At 31.9% G+C, this 14,868-nt stretch overlaps 1 protein-coding gene across 3 annotated transcripts; it reads right to left on the bottom strand.

Annotated features, from left to right (window-relative positions):
- Positions 1 to 585: 585 nt before the first annotated feature.
- Positions 586 to 12,896, bottom strand: LOC124362287 (mitochondrial amidoxime-reducing component 1-like). 3 transcript variants are annotated; one of them, XM_046816648.1, is made up of 7 exons: positions 12,631 to 12,891; positions 9,061 to 9,325; positions 7,563 to 7,742; positions 5,908 to 6,100; positions 5,468 to 5,673; positions 3,641 to 3,715; positions 589 to 1,911 (listed from the first exon to the last, which is right to left on the bottom strand). In XM_046816648.1, the coding sequence occupies exons 2-7, from the start codon at positions 9,318 to 9,320 to the stop codon at positions 1,776 to 1,778; spliced, it is 1,050 nt and encodes a 349-aa protein (XP_046672604.1). In that variant the 5' UTR covers positions 9,321 to 9,325; positions 12,631 to 12,891; the 3' UTR covers positions 589 to 1,775. The 3 variants fall into 3 exon arrangements, with proteins under 3 accessions (XP_046672605.1, XP_046672604.1, XP_046672603.1); XM_046816647.1 differs by having other exon boundaries at positions 12,577 to 12,890; XM_046816649.1 differs by lacking the exon at positions 7,563 to 7,742 and having other exon boundaries at positions 586 to 1,911; positions 12,577 to 12,896.
- Between the last annotated feature and the right edge of the window lie 1,972 nt (positions 12,897 to 14,868).

The following is a 14,868-nucleotide window of genomic DNA, read 5'->3' as shown; positions in this document are numbered from 1 at the left end:
CTCGGACCAGGTCTTCTAACCAAAACTGTGTAATATGGCAATAAGTCTTTGTTATAACTAGTATGATGACATTAAAATCGCCAAAAACAAAATAGATTTATTTTTTGTACATTTATATTCGTGTACGTTCATTAATTATGATACGATGATATTTTCATATTTCATATTTTTTTTACGATGATTATTAACCGATTGCTATAACGTGTTTCTGTCATACTCTGTGTATGAAAATCCAACATTACACAACAACAATAATGAAATGTCATGCTTTGTAAATAATTTTAACTTCAAGTTCATATTTTGTATTTTTCTATATTTGTTCATCGCTGAGCATCTAGTGCGTCTAAGTGCAATGCACTTAGTTGACGTCAACCGCTCAGCCGCAGTAAAAAAATACTACTTTCATGTCTCGAAATTTGTGTAGTTGTATATGCAGTAAATATATCCTCTATAGAAATGCATGTCAATTTGTATCACAATATTTTTTTATCAGGGATGACTTGGTTTGAAATTAAAAAACATTTAAATGTAAAATGCATATTACTTAAGTAATACAAATACACACCCAATTTTTGTGTATAATATATGTATACTGGAAGCTCATATTAGAATGTGTAAGTTCTAGGTAAAAGGTGGAGGATGTGTCTTTTAGTTCTTAAGATATAGCAATTTTTTTAGCCTCTTTTATTCTCATTAATACAGCGTCATTTTCTTCAAATGTTTTTGTGTTATCGGGCAGTCTCCGAGAGTGTAAATGTTTGCTTATGTTAAAGCCATTTTTGTAGAGCATAAAATAATAATGCTCTCAGACGGCTGTCAAACATACAATTTTTAATATTATTAGCATTTAATATATTCCGGGTGGGGGGGGTGCTCCGAATCCCAGCTTGACTGGAAAATACGGAAAAAGTTTTAGTGGTAACCCTCCCCCCAATTAGGTCATTCTAGATACGGCTATGAGGACATGTGAATATTTAGTTAATTTTGAAGATATATTTTCAATTTAAAATTGAGCTTTAGTTTGAGCAAACCAAAGAGAAGAAGAATGTTTCCAAAATGGAGTTAATTTTACACTTACTCTTTGTATAGGAAGAATGCGCTTCAGTTGTGGTTGTAAGTTGTACTTTAATGTGTTGAATTAGTTCTTGAATATCTTGAAGTTGATGTTGAAATTCATCCATGTTCTTGCAATCGCCGTCACCAATAAAGAGGTAATTGCGTGTATCCTTGTTGGAATTAAATACTTTTTCTTTATTAAATGATTTATTATATGGAGAAAATCAAAATAAGTTATATGATATTGAATGTAACACTCTGGAGTATAAACAAGATTTCCGTTTGTTTACATAGCAACTGAATTAAAATTACTAAAACAAATGTTTACAAAAACTGCTACACCCTAAAAGTTTCCCTTTCTTCTATATTGTAATTAGGATAAGTTAGGTACTGTTATTATGATGATAGTTTGTAAGTAAAACTGTTCGTAACTTAGATACGCCCAAAATAAAGAGGTATTTTCTTTCATTCATGAAGAATAGTTAAAAACAATAAAAATAATACAGAGAGAGAAGAAAATTACAGTAATAAGCAGAAACGATAAAAATTTAAACTGTGAAGATAAAGGGAGAAGAGATAACTATTTATAAGACAATAAAAAAAGGTATTTTTATAATTATGTTTAGCTGTTTTTCTGGAGATAATATAATTAAATTGAATTTATATATAAAATTATTACACATTATTTATGTAATACATGTATAAATATTTATTTGGGTTTATTTTGCAGATGTGCCAATGTATACAGGGTCTCCCACTCTCACAATTCCAGGTATATGTAGTCCTGCATACAAACCAAACACTGGCTCACTTCCTGATAACTCCCTCTCTTCTTTACTCTTAAGCTGCCTGTACCTGTGAACAAAATATGAATTTGATCTTTATTGTATATTCTATTTAAGAGTTATGCTTTTGTACAAAGGATCCCCCACTTTCACAGTGTCATGTGTGTGCAGTCTGCCATACACTGGTTCACTTCCTGATAACTTCCTCACTCATCTATCACCAGATGCCTGTGACTAAATATGAACTAAACTTATCAACTTAACTGTTATCATTCTAACATCAAGGTTTTGGGTAAGAAAATGTTTATACCTGTTATATTAAACAGCTGTATGTCTTACAGAATTTATGGCTGCTTTAATCACCTTGAAATACTTCTTAATTCAAATGAAGTGAACCAGTTGCATCTGTTGTTATGTAGAATGTAATAAGAAAGTTATTAATAAAAAATTAATTCCTAATTGATGTTTACAATTTTTCTGTTAATATTTTATTTATTTGTACTTTATTAATCAGGGAGTATAGCAGTTACACTCAGACCTGTACTCAGACGGTTCCTTCAGACAGTTTTACTGGGGCCTGCCAAACGTCTATTTGAAGAGCCTGCCAACAGATGGGATAGTTCAATCTAATAACTGTAACTTACTACTGAATCTTATTATCGTTGACAAAATAATAGGATGTTGTCAATGGGACAACGGTGGGGGAAGGGGTGAAGTGATGTAATGGGGGCACAGTGGCGGGACATGGCGGGGCCCGGGCAAACATCTTTTACAGGGCCCCCCAAAGCTGAGTAAGGCCCCGGTTACACTCTAAACCTTTTCATTGATCTTTATTCTTGCCTATTATGTCACCTCTTTTTTTGTTTGCTAGATATTGACATAAATAACACTTTTTTTAATTCTTACTTGACTTATTACCGACTATTAGATATTTAATTGCAAATTTAATAAGAGCAATAACAAATAATATGAATTTCTTTTAATTAAAGGATTCTTTTTAGAGAGATTATAAACTATTAAATAGCTGGGAGACATCAGCTGTGATTCCTTTAATGTTCCCACACCAACCCCAAAGTTCGAGACATACAAGTTCAGTACAGTATATCCCATGTTTTAGCACAATTTTATTATAATCAATTTTCATTGATACTATTGGTCCACTGGTAAAATAGTCCACTATTTACAGACATAAATGGACATGAACTGTGTCATTGACCTAAGCTGGAAGTCATTAAGAAGTTTTTTTTTCAGTAAACCCACTGTCCTGTGGTAGGTGAGAAGTCACAGTTTATCTTATTGCCCCATGATTTAAGTTTAATTCCTGATTCAGGCATATCATTTTTGCACACTAACAAATAATTATCTGAGCATATAAGTAATTTAAGTCAGTAATTAGTGTAATAAACCAATCGGACTTGAGCTTCAGATTAAGTAATTAAAAGTAAGTAAGTAAAATTAAATAGTTTTTAAACTGTATAGGAACAATGTAATGGAAAGGTTTTAATAAAACAACATGATTTCAATGAAGTGAAATTTTTTAATACAGGCATATCATTATTGCATGCTAACAAATAATTATCTAAGTATATTAATGTATGTCAGTAATTAATGTAATAAATCAATCGGGCTACAGCTTCAGATTAAGTAATTAAAAGTAAGTAAGTAAAATTAAGTAGTTTTTAAACTATATAGGAACAATGTAATGGAAAAGTTTTAATAAAACAACATGATTTCAATGGAGTAGTGGAATTTTCAATAATCGTAATTAAAATCAATATGGACAAAACAATTTAACTCACCTTTTCAAAGTACGTAAAGGTTCAAAGTGAGGATTAAATTTTCCAGTGTCAGGATCAATAGCAGTGACTGCACATCTGAAATGGGAAATATAATAAAAGTTGTGATAAACATGAAATATTGTGATAACCAAACTTATCTTAATATGGGTTGTAAATCTACTTGGATGCACCACACACTAATTGACCACTCCTAAACACTCAGGATAGCTTACTATAAGTTCTACTCTACTCTTATCTACTAACAGTCAATATATTGTTTAGGAAAACTTAAAATACTCTTTCACATCTGTCAAGGTATGAAACAAAATATTAACAGACCCTCTTCCTTTCAGCATCGAGAACTAGTTGGATTGTCCACAAATTGTATACATGGAGATGTCACTCAAATGAGTTGCAAGTTCTAAAATACGGCCTCAATAAAGGTTTCTTCCAAGCATCTTGCTAGCAGTTACTAGCATCTTGCTGCATATGGGTCATAAATAAAAGGACACAACTGTTAGAAACTCTCACTTGCTATCCTACTTATGAGTTTGTTTTAGAGACATCCATAATTGACTTTAGTTTTTACATGCACTGTATGCTGGAGACCCTTCATTACAATGTTAGCTTGGTAACATCTTTCACTCACATGCTGATCCAGTCTATTGTTAATACTCGTATCATGCATAGACTTCTCTGTAATTATTGAGTAACTGACCTGGTGCAAGGCTTGAAGCCTCTCATAAGCACTAAGTCTCCCAGACGTACCCAGTTCCAGTCATCCTCACTGTATGCTGGAGAACCCTTCACTATAATATTAGCTTGGTAACATCTTTCACTCACATGCTGATCCAGTCTATTGTTAATATCATGCACAGACTCCTCTGTAATTATCAAGTAACTGACCTGGTGCAAGGCTTGAAGCCTCTCATAAGCACTAAGTCTCCCAGACGTAGCCAGTTCCAGTCATCCTCACTGTATGCTGGAGAACCCTTCCCTATAATGTTAGCTCAGTAACATCTTTCACTCACATGCTGATATAGTCTATTGTTAATATCATGTATAGACTTCTCTGGAATTATCAAGTAACTGACCTGGTGCAAGGCTTGAAGCCTCTCATAAGCACTAAGTCTCCCAGACGAAGCCAGTTCCAGCCATCCTCAATGTATGCTGGACAAACCCTTCACTATAATATTAGCTTGGTAACATCTTTCACTCACATGCTGATCTAGTCTATTGTTAATATCATGCACAGACTCCTCTGTAAGTATCAAGTAACTGACCTGGTGCAAGGCTTGAAGCCTCTCATAAGCACTAAGTCTCCCAGACGAAGCCAGTTCCAGCCATCCTCAATGTATGCTGGACAAACCCTTCACTATAATATTAGCTTGGTAACATCTTTCACTCACATGCTGATCTAGTCTATTGTTAATATCATGCACAGACTCCTCTGTAAGTATCAAGTAACTGACCTGGTGCAAGGCTTGAAGCCTCTCATAAGCACTAAGTCTCCCAGACGTAGCCAGTTCCAGTCATCCTCACTGTATGCTGGAGAACCCTTCCCTATAATGTTAGCTCAGTAACATCTTTCACTCACATGCTGATCTAGTCTATTGTTAATATCATGCACAGACTCCTCTGTAAGTATCAAGTAACTGACCTGGTGCAAGGCTTGAAGCCTCTCATAAGCACTAAGTCTCCCAGACGTACCCAGTTCCAGTCATCCTCACTGTATGCTGGAGAACCCTTCCCTATAATGTTAGCTCAGTAACATCTTTCACTCACATGCTGATCTAGTCTATTGTTAATATCATGCACAGACTCCTCTGTAATTATCAAGTAACTGACCTGGTGCAAGGCTTGAAGCCTCTCATAATCACTGAGTCTCCCAGACGTAGCCAGTCCCAGTCATCCTCACAGTATGCTGGAGAACCCTTCACTATAATGTTAGCTCGGTAACATCTTTCACTCACAGGTTGATCCAGTCTACTGTTAATATCGTCCATTGATTCTTTTGTAATTATCAGGTAACTAGCTAAGTATGAATACGCCCCCTGGAAAAGTTATTAGTCCACTAAGTTATCATTTCTACCAGTTTAAAAGGTTTATTTGGTTACTATATAATAATACAAAAATTATTATTTTATATACTATTACAATAATAATATATTCCTTTATCTTTTCTCTTTCTTTTACTCTGAAATCACCGTGGTTTCTGTTGTAAATACAAATCATTTTCATTTTATACTAAACTAATAATATGTAAGTTAAGTTCAGAAAATACTTGCTAAGTATTCACTACGTAGTCGGGTGTACAGTTTGGCAAACTGTGTCCAACCATGGCTAACAGTTCTGAGCGGAACTGTGGGACGAGAAAAATAGCCCAACCGCAAGTCTGCATTGCTGTAGAGAGTTTGCGAAAGCCAACATGCAACACCATTTCCACAGTCCACCGCTGCAACAGTCTCTCCCCACCACCGGCTGTCCAAAACATTACAATTAATATCTTTAAGTGATTGACCTTCATAAATGAAAAAAATCTGTACACATACCATTATCATATTCACATTTTTTATATAATAGATTACAAATTTAATACCTTTTAGTGAATAATCCAGATTTTCCTTATGTTGTCATCGACTTGGAACTTAAGTAAGAACAATAAAAAACATCATTTCTGTTTTATTTTCAACCACCAGTTCATAGTAGGCTACTGAATGTAACTATGAAAGAGTATTGATTTAGTAGCTGTTAATAAATTATAAATATTAAGTTTGTCTGGTTTTTATTTAAAAAATCAAGATTTTAAAACTGTCCACATCAAAACTTCTCCACTACTCTGTGGAAATGAATACTGTTATAATCTAGGAGCTGGGGTACTATATAAGCTTCCCACAACCTGGGTTTTCATCAAATCAATATAGGAATTGTTACTAAGAATGAAATTGATCGTTAACGATGCTAGTTTTAGTGAAGGTGAGAAATAAGGGGGTATCAAAACAGCTAAAAATATAAAACGATAATATTTTTCTTAAACTACATTTTTTCTAGTTTGATAAACTTAAAACTGAGCACTACACACATAAATAATAGTTATATTATCATCAAAACACTAGATAAAAAGACTAAAATTCACTACTTTCAGGGCTAGTATATAGTGAACACACAGAAACAACCAAAATTGTGTATTTTGCTATATACTCAACAACATTAAATTTGAGACCAAGCTTCAGTTATTGGATTTTACTATTGCAAAAAATAATAATAACCACATATACATAATTTAAAAAATATGTACTTATTTATTTATTTTGATTGTTTTAAATGAAGAGGTCGGGACCCCCCAAATTTTCAGAATAGATTCATATAGGCAAGAGCATAACCTGGAATAATTTTGGGAAGGGGTCCAGACAACTTACATTTTCCTGTAGTGGACAGAGAGTAAAGGCCCCATTTTGTTCCTTAAAAAGTTCTTGACCCGTTTCTTTGTTGAGAACGATCTTTCAGCAGTACATGTCAGTAATACTAAATTATTTACATAATAATAATAATAATAATCATGTACTAAAATAGTAATTGAAAAAATTGAAAATTTTTGGAGTCCTGACCCCTTGGACCCCCTTGCTGGCTAGGTCCTTTGATTTGTCTTGATTTCTATACCAATACTAATAAATTATTTTATGAATCGTGATTTTGAAAAAAACTGATAGCAATTTAAATGTTACATATTTATTTGAGTTAAAAGTGATACATCAGAAAAATGATTGGTCCAGCTAGAGTAAAAACTGTTAATATGTATTTTACACTTGTTAGTGTTAGTAAACTACAATTATAGGTACAATATATATTTGATTCAGTTATTTCTAGTGTTGGAACACAACAACTTTATTTTGAAAATAATTTTAGAACTGTAATATTGAAAAATAAATTATGGTCAACTCACTTTAAGAGAACTATTTTACTCGTATCAATAGATGATAGATAAAGCAGAAAGTCTTGTTGGCCTGGGAAACTCAACCTGACAGTGTTACCAACATCACCATGTGCCTCCATCAATACCATTCTTGGATCTACCAGGCCTGTCACTGCTGTATTCTTCTTACTGTTGTAGACGATGAACTTCCTGCCAACATGAGCTATTAAAATTTATAAACAATGCCTTTTCTCTCTTAATTACTAATTTCTGCAAATTTCTTACTAATTTGATGCAGTGAATTATATTGAGCAATTAGTGAAAATACTCAGCATGCAAAGTACTTCTAATATTTAAATCCTTCTAATGCTAACATTTGTATATGTATAAATTTGAAATATGAATGAGTGGAAATGAAACGATCCCTACTAAGCTAAAACACAATACCAAAATATGTAATAAATGTAAATATTTTTCAAATTTGGTATTAGTTTTTCCTAGATAGTTATTTTAGACAATTAGTAATAATTGCCCAGTGGAAAATATTAGAAGCTTTATTTAGGAGTTTACATTTAGTGTACACAAAAAGTGAAAAATTAGCTTTCTCACAAACTACATTACTTTTACAGTTTTTAAAATATTAATCAAAAGTTTTTATTTTTGTGTTCTGTTTTATTTTTTTTTTCAAGTGATATTATGTTTTATCGTGAAATATTTTTAAAGTACTATTTCTCAAGTGAAATTAGAAAAACATATATACTGTAAGTAAATAATTTTAATTTTTCAGTTTTTAAAAGTACACTACACTTAAAAATCAAATTTGTTTCATATTTTTCAAGAAGCAGGTACAAGTAATGAAATGAAACATGTTTCTTTCTGATCAAGTTAGGACTAACAAGGTTTATCTATCACTCAACCTCGTGTTATATGAAAGAAGTTTACAAAAAATAAATATATAATCAAGGTAAATTATTTATATATCTTATAAAATAAATAAAATTATCAAACTTATATAAAGGTAAATTATAAAATAAACTTAAGAGTGGAATTCTATAAATTGAGATGATTACAAAAAACTTAACAATACAAAAAAGGGAAATAACTTTCACCACTGTTACACACCACCCAACCATTACACTAGAAGCAAGTTTCACCCCCACAGGTCCCCTAAAGCACAGATAAACAGATTTAGTTTTGATCATTCAATCTAGAGTAGAAAGAATATGAAATTTACATAGTTCTTAAAGTTTTGTGTGTGATAACTTGACATCTGAGATTTAAAAAAATACTACAATAATTCTGAAATACTGCAGTCTATCCAATTCCTTAACAGTCATCTCACTGATCACAACGTAACATTAGTTAAAGCATTGTAAAATAAGTGTCTTATGCAGTATCATCTTAACATTGAAGGGCAGAAAAAAAGAAAATGTCTTTAAAACCATGGATTTTGACAAAGATTGTTCCATGTTATCGTAACCTAGTCAATCTATTTTAGGTTTGTACTTACTATTAGTTTTGGAGTTACCTGTCTTGTAAATGAAGATGTGGATTTTCAACGTCTATTAGACCCATTGTGTCACACTGAGCAGTTCTGACAGACATCCCATGGCCAGACTTGAGTGGGTATATTGTCAATCCACTCACCTGTCCCACCCTCTTCCATTTCAACGGTGGGTTTTCACGGTTGTATCTGTCACTGATTCTCTTCCACAACAGACCAGCAATCAGAACTATAGCAGTCCCAAATACAACAGCACAGACATTTTCCACGGTTAATGGCATCATGATCACTGCAATGGAACATTCAGTCAACTTATTGTACTTCTCTCATCCTCTTCTAATCTAGACAACTGGCTAGTCTGTTTTGCTAGCTAATAGGTAGCATTTTAATTATATGTTATATTTATTACTTTATTACTAGCTACAAATTTGTGTATGCCAGGAATAAATCAACAGTACATAGATTACCATAATTTCACTATGATTACACCTGCAATTCTTAAAGGATATTTACAAAACTCAGCATGAATATCCTACAGGTAAATTCTAATAAGTTCATGTTATTTGTTGGAAACAATATTGGACTAAAGGAGACAAAGCGCCAGAGCCAATTTATAAATTTACTTAAATGCATTGTGGCTGCATGGATTTTATAAAAATTGACATAAATGTTCTAAGGAACAAACGTTAGCTGAGGATAATTTGAAAGCACACCCACAAACCCCAAACAGTTATCAGTACAATAATCATGTGTATCTAGTATTTAATGGATTTTATCCAAAGAATGATCTGAAAATAAACAATATTTTCTGATTTTTAAAAATCTAAGAGATAGCGCAGGTTCAAATTATGTCTGTGGCTGTAGTACTTTTTATCAGTACTATTAACCTTGTGCTGTATTGTGTCTCCTTCTGATTCCGTTTCTGGTTGAGATATAAAGCTCTAGTTTCCACTGTTCTTCTTCTTTTGTCAAGACCTTTCAAATGAGGTGTCACTTAATGGGTCTTTACATTTAAAAATGTTGAACCACCCCCCTCCCTACAAATTCCATTTTGAGGAAATGGGCAAAGTTGTAACAGTGACTAAAAAGTTCACATCTATTTCCTAGAAAGGTGTCCAGAGTTTCATCCCTCCATCTTTATCCATCAAAAACTAAACAGAGTGTATCTATACTTTTAAATCACACTGTATAAAATGTACATTGAATCTTTTTAAATCATATCTTCTGAATTGAAGACAGGAGGTGTTTCTGGGTGGAGAACCCCAGAGCTTGGTCCTTGGTCCCGTTCTGTGTTTGGTGGCCATTAATCCTATAGCCTAAATATTAGCACCTACTTGTATACTGACGGCACCACTTTACTCTCATGTCATAAAGATATTGCTCAATTAGAAATTATAGTGGTGAATAATCTAGCTGACCAATGGTTTTTAGCTAATGACAGCCTTCTGGTCTTCTATCATTTAGTCCAGCGAAACAGTTAAGTTTCTGGATACCTACATTGACCACCAACTTTCCTGGTCCCACCAACTGTGTACAAGGCTAAGTAGACGAACTTCCTTTTTTGTAGACTACATGACTTAGTTCTAGAACATTACATTAAATCTGTTTATTTTGCACTTTTCCACTCAGTCCTCATAAAAATTAAGTACAGTTGTTATTAAATTATTTTAATCTTTTTGTAGCTTGCATGTTTTTTAATATTCAAACCGATAAAAGTATGTAACCGAATACTTAACTATGGCCATATGGCATACCATTTTAAAGCCCATTAAATGGCAAAGTTTTTAATATCACTTGACACATTCTTCTGTACAGGGTGTGTTAAACATGTGGGGTTCAATGATATTTCAGTTTTTCTGAAACTTAGCAACTTTGCCATTTGAATCGACCTGAAGCTTAATTTTATTCTCTTACCGTTTCAACCGATAACTTTTTCAAATTTAAAATTTAACGGAGAATCTAAAAATTGTGTAGTTTGCTCACATATGTCTAGACGTTGCTGATAAATATCAGATTTCCGTACAAAAACACGGGTTTTTTAGAAAAACTGAAAATAATTCATTTCAGACCTAATTTTTGGAGTTAGACTTTTTTATAACCACCATTGTATCACATTTACATTGCGTTATAACCCAAAAAATTTTGTCACACCAAGAGCCACTCACCCTGTATATAAACAGTGATGTTCACTGTTTCAATACCGGACACAGATAAATTAGATGTGCCTTATGTAACGCAAACTAAAAATAATTACACAAATCTAAAAGTAAGGTGAGTCACAAAATCCTTATCTTAAGATGCCTAAACAAATCCCAGTGAGTACCGCATTTTCCCCTTAATGAGTTTTAAGAATAAAGTTTTTAACTGACTTGTTGCAACCTCTTTCTATAACTTAAAGGAATTTTTTTACATGCATGTTTAACTCTTTATTTCTCTTTTATCTATTTTTGTTATTTACTCTTAAATATATATTTTTAATCTGCATATAAATATAGCATGAATGGTGTAGAGCATGTGTAGTTGTTTTATTTATGTTTAGTGTTGACAATTGTTGAACTAAATATGCTTGAGTTATTAAGACCACACCATATGCTTTGCATACCTTCTGGTAAAAAAAGATTTGATATCAATATTGTTTAAAAGCCATTTCTTAATAAATTTTACTTTTGCTTAGTAATACTTAGAAAGGCTCATGTCAAGAACCGGATCTCCTCCATTGTGATTTATAAGTCTCTACGTTTATTTATCCTGTTAAGGTTTGTAAACACTGTTTCTGGAGTTCAAATCAATAAAGAATTGTATGACAACTATAGCACCAAAAATATTGCTCTATGCCGTAAATAAATTAAAAATGAACAGCATAAATGAGGATAAAACTACAAGGCTAAAAACTAAGACTAGATAGTTCAGAGCAAAACTGATGTATTGAAGTCTATTTCAGATGTCGTCTATGCTAGTTTTCACTAATGCACGGACTGGAAAATTGTATAGTTATATCATTATCAGTTTGATTTTGTTTGTGTGTATTTTTTCAATCACTTTCACTTCATTTTTAAATTCTGATTTTTCCTATTCCTAAAATATATTTATTGTTTAAGAGATATATCAAAGAAATATGAATATATATACACACTTTCGTTGAGGTTTATATAACGAAAAAACAAAGAAAAAATATTATTACACAGTTTAATTTTTGGGTTCGCAGAACCTTTCATCAGATCCCCCACTGATCAAACAGAACTCAAACCATTTTAATAGCTTAACCCAAAAATAATTTGTAACAAATAAATACCATAAAACCAGTATCTATAATGTGTTTAGTTTTCATGTCCTATAAAACTATGTGAAATTAAATTTTTGCATCATTAGAACAAACAATTTCTTTATAAATCAATATTGGTTAGGTTTTAGAATCAAAAGTACTGAAAATATATTTCATTCTAATACCAGTTATATTATTCACAATGGTACATTATTAGTATCATTCTGTTTAACTAAGTAATTCATTTTATCTCACTAGGTAAACCCAAAATTACTTACTGAACTAAATATGAACAAACCCGTAGTTTGTCTCAAATCTTGTTTTTATCTAACCTCAATGTTTCCAATGAAGATGTAACAAACAACTTGATGTCAACAGACTATGAAGCAAGAGCTGCTTTAATACTCAGATCTTGATTATTCATACTAATCTTTTATGTGAGCTTCAGATTAAAATCAGGACATTTTGCTTTCCAACTTAATCATTGTTATAACAATATTTATCATGAATCAAAACCATTTTCATTGTAGAAAATATTTTAGACCTAAAAATAAATTATATATTATTTTAAGTAGTAATGTTTAACTATATTCCACACAGGTGTTTCTAAATTCTACAATTATTCATAGTAGAGTATATGAACAACAATAAAATAAAATCAACAATTTACAATAACAATCCATGTATACATTACAATGTATGGATATATTATACAATATATGACACAATGCTATTTGGTAAACAAAGTATTGGTATATGTATGTAATGATATAAGTTATTGTTCTTGCAAATTAAAACATTTCATAAATAAAATTTTGAATTAATGTTTAGTTTAGGATGTTGCAGTATTACTATCAATTATTTAATATTACAAGAATAAAATTACAAATTGCTTGTGTGTGCTTAAAAAAATGACAATGTTATTTTTTAGTTTATAAATATTAATGTATTGAGCAAGTTCCTATCTTGATCTAAATAACTTCTAGGTAATATCATAGAAATATCGCTTTTTCCTCAAAACACTTTTTTCTTATAAATGTACTGTCATGACATAAAAATGAAGAAATATTATTAATTATAATTCACTTACTGGTTTCTTTCCAAAAAAGTATATAAAATATAGATTTATTTTTATGGGTAAATACAACATTTTCAACTAAATTTAAGTTGTTCAACCTCTAATACGAAACAAATTTAATAGCGATAAAGATGTGAAAAATTATTCAAAATCTTTTACTTATAAACTAACATTAGAATATAAAAATAATTATGTAATATTATTTTAATAATAAAATTAAGCGATTAAATGAAAATTAAATTGACATTTTAACCCTGAAGCTGGCAGTCATTTTTCCCACAGATGCTAGGCAATTTTTAAGTGTTTTGTGCCTGTACTTTCAAAATTGTGTATAAAATAGGGGAAAGACGGGCAAAGTGGCCAAGGCGGGTAAAGTGGCTACTCCAGGTTATTCTACTGGATATGTCTGCTATCTAGTGGAAATCGCCGCAACTAGTTCATACCGATGGCCTTAGTATTCTCTGTGCGTCTGAGAGAGAAATTGTTCTTAAATTCTTTCTCGTTTTTTTTTAACGTTTTTTTTCTACATGTCTGACTTTTGGTAAGTAGAAAATTTCAATACACGTAACTACGTAATAATTAGGAATACAGTTATGAGCTATAGAGCTAATTGGTAGTCTTAATTTAAGCTTCCAACTAAATGTTTACTTGAAAGTGTTTTTTTCACTCATGTTAGGCTCTTGGTCACAGTTCTCGTAATGGCGTCGTTCCGGGTAAAGTGGCCACCTTACACAGCGGGTAAAGTGGCCAGCTGGCCACTTTGCCCGGTGTATTTTCTACATATACAAAGTAACATGGATAACTAATTTTGATTATTGATGTACTATAAAATTTAAATCAATTCTTGTGTTTTTTTATGGTAGAAAATGTAATATCTGTAGGCTGATAATGGTTGAATGTTCTGCCGAAATCGATTTTCCATTTTACTCTATGAATTGTTTGTGTTTATTTATGTGTGTTCAGGTGTATTGAACGGTATATATATAGTCTATGTGATCTCAACATATTTATAGGTTCATACACTAATGAAGGGTTGTGTTGGGAGACGAATATTGTGTTATATTTAATTTACCAAACTTTAATATGCTAATAGTCTATAAAACGTTCTATTGTATTTCGTAATTTGCAGATTATATCAAGATGCCGTACAAATATATAAGGAAATCAACCCAACAATCTTGGAGTGCAGAGGCGATGAAACAAGCTATTTTAGCTGTAAAACGAGATAAGATGCCATTTGCAACAGCAGCAAAACAATTTGATGTACCAAGAAAACACTCTCAAAAGGAGAGTCCTAGAGAAGAATCGTGATGCACTTGACGACAAAAAAATTCTGGGAAAGTACAGGAAGGTGTTTACTGATGAGCAGGAGCTGGAACTTTGCTTTGTCAACACATTATTGAAATGGAACAACGGTTTTACGGTGTCACGCAAAATGATTTACGCTACATGGCTTATAGTCTCGCGACCAAAAACAATATCGTTCATAAAT

The sequence above is a fragment of the Homalodisca vitripennis genome, chromosome 5 (assembly GCF_021130785.1).
Source record: "Homalodisca vitripennis isolate AUS2020 chromosome 5, UT_GWSS_2.1, whole genome shotgun sequence".
Taxonomy (NCBI): domain Eukaryota; kingdom Metazoa; phylum Arthropoda; class Insecta; order Hemiptera; family Cicadellidae; genus Homalodisca; species Homalodisca vitripennis.
Note: the sequence above shows the minus strand (reverse complement) of the source record. Positions and strands in the feature narration are given on the sequence as shown.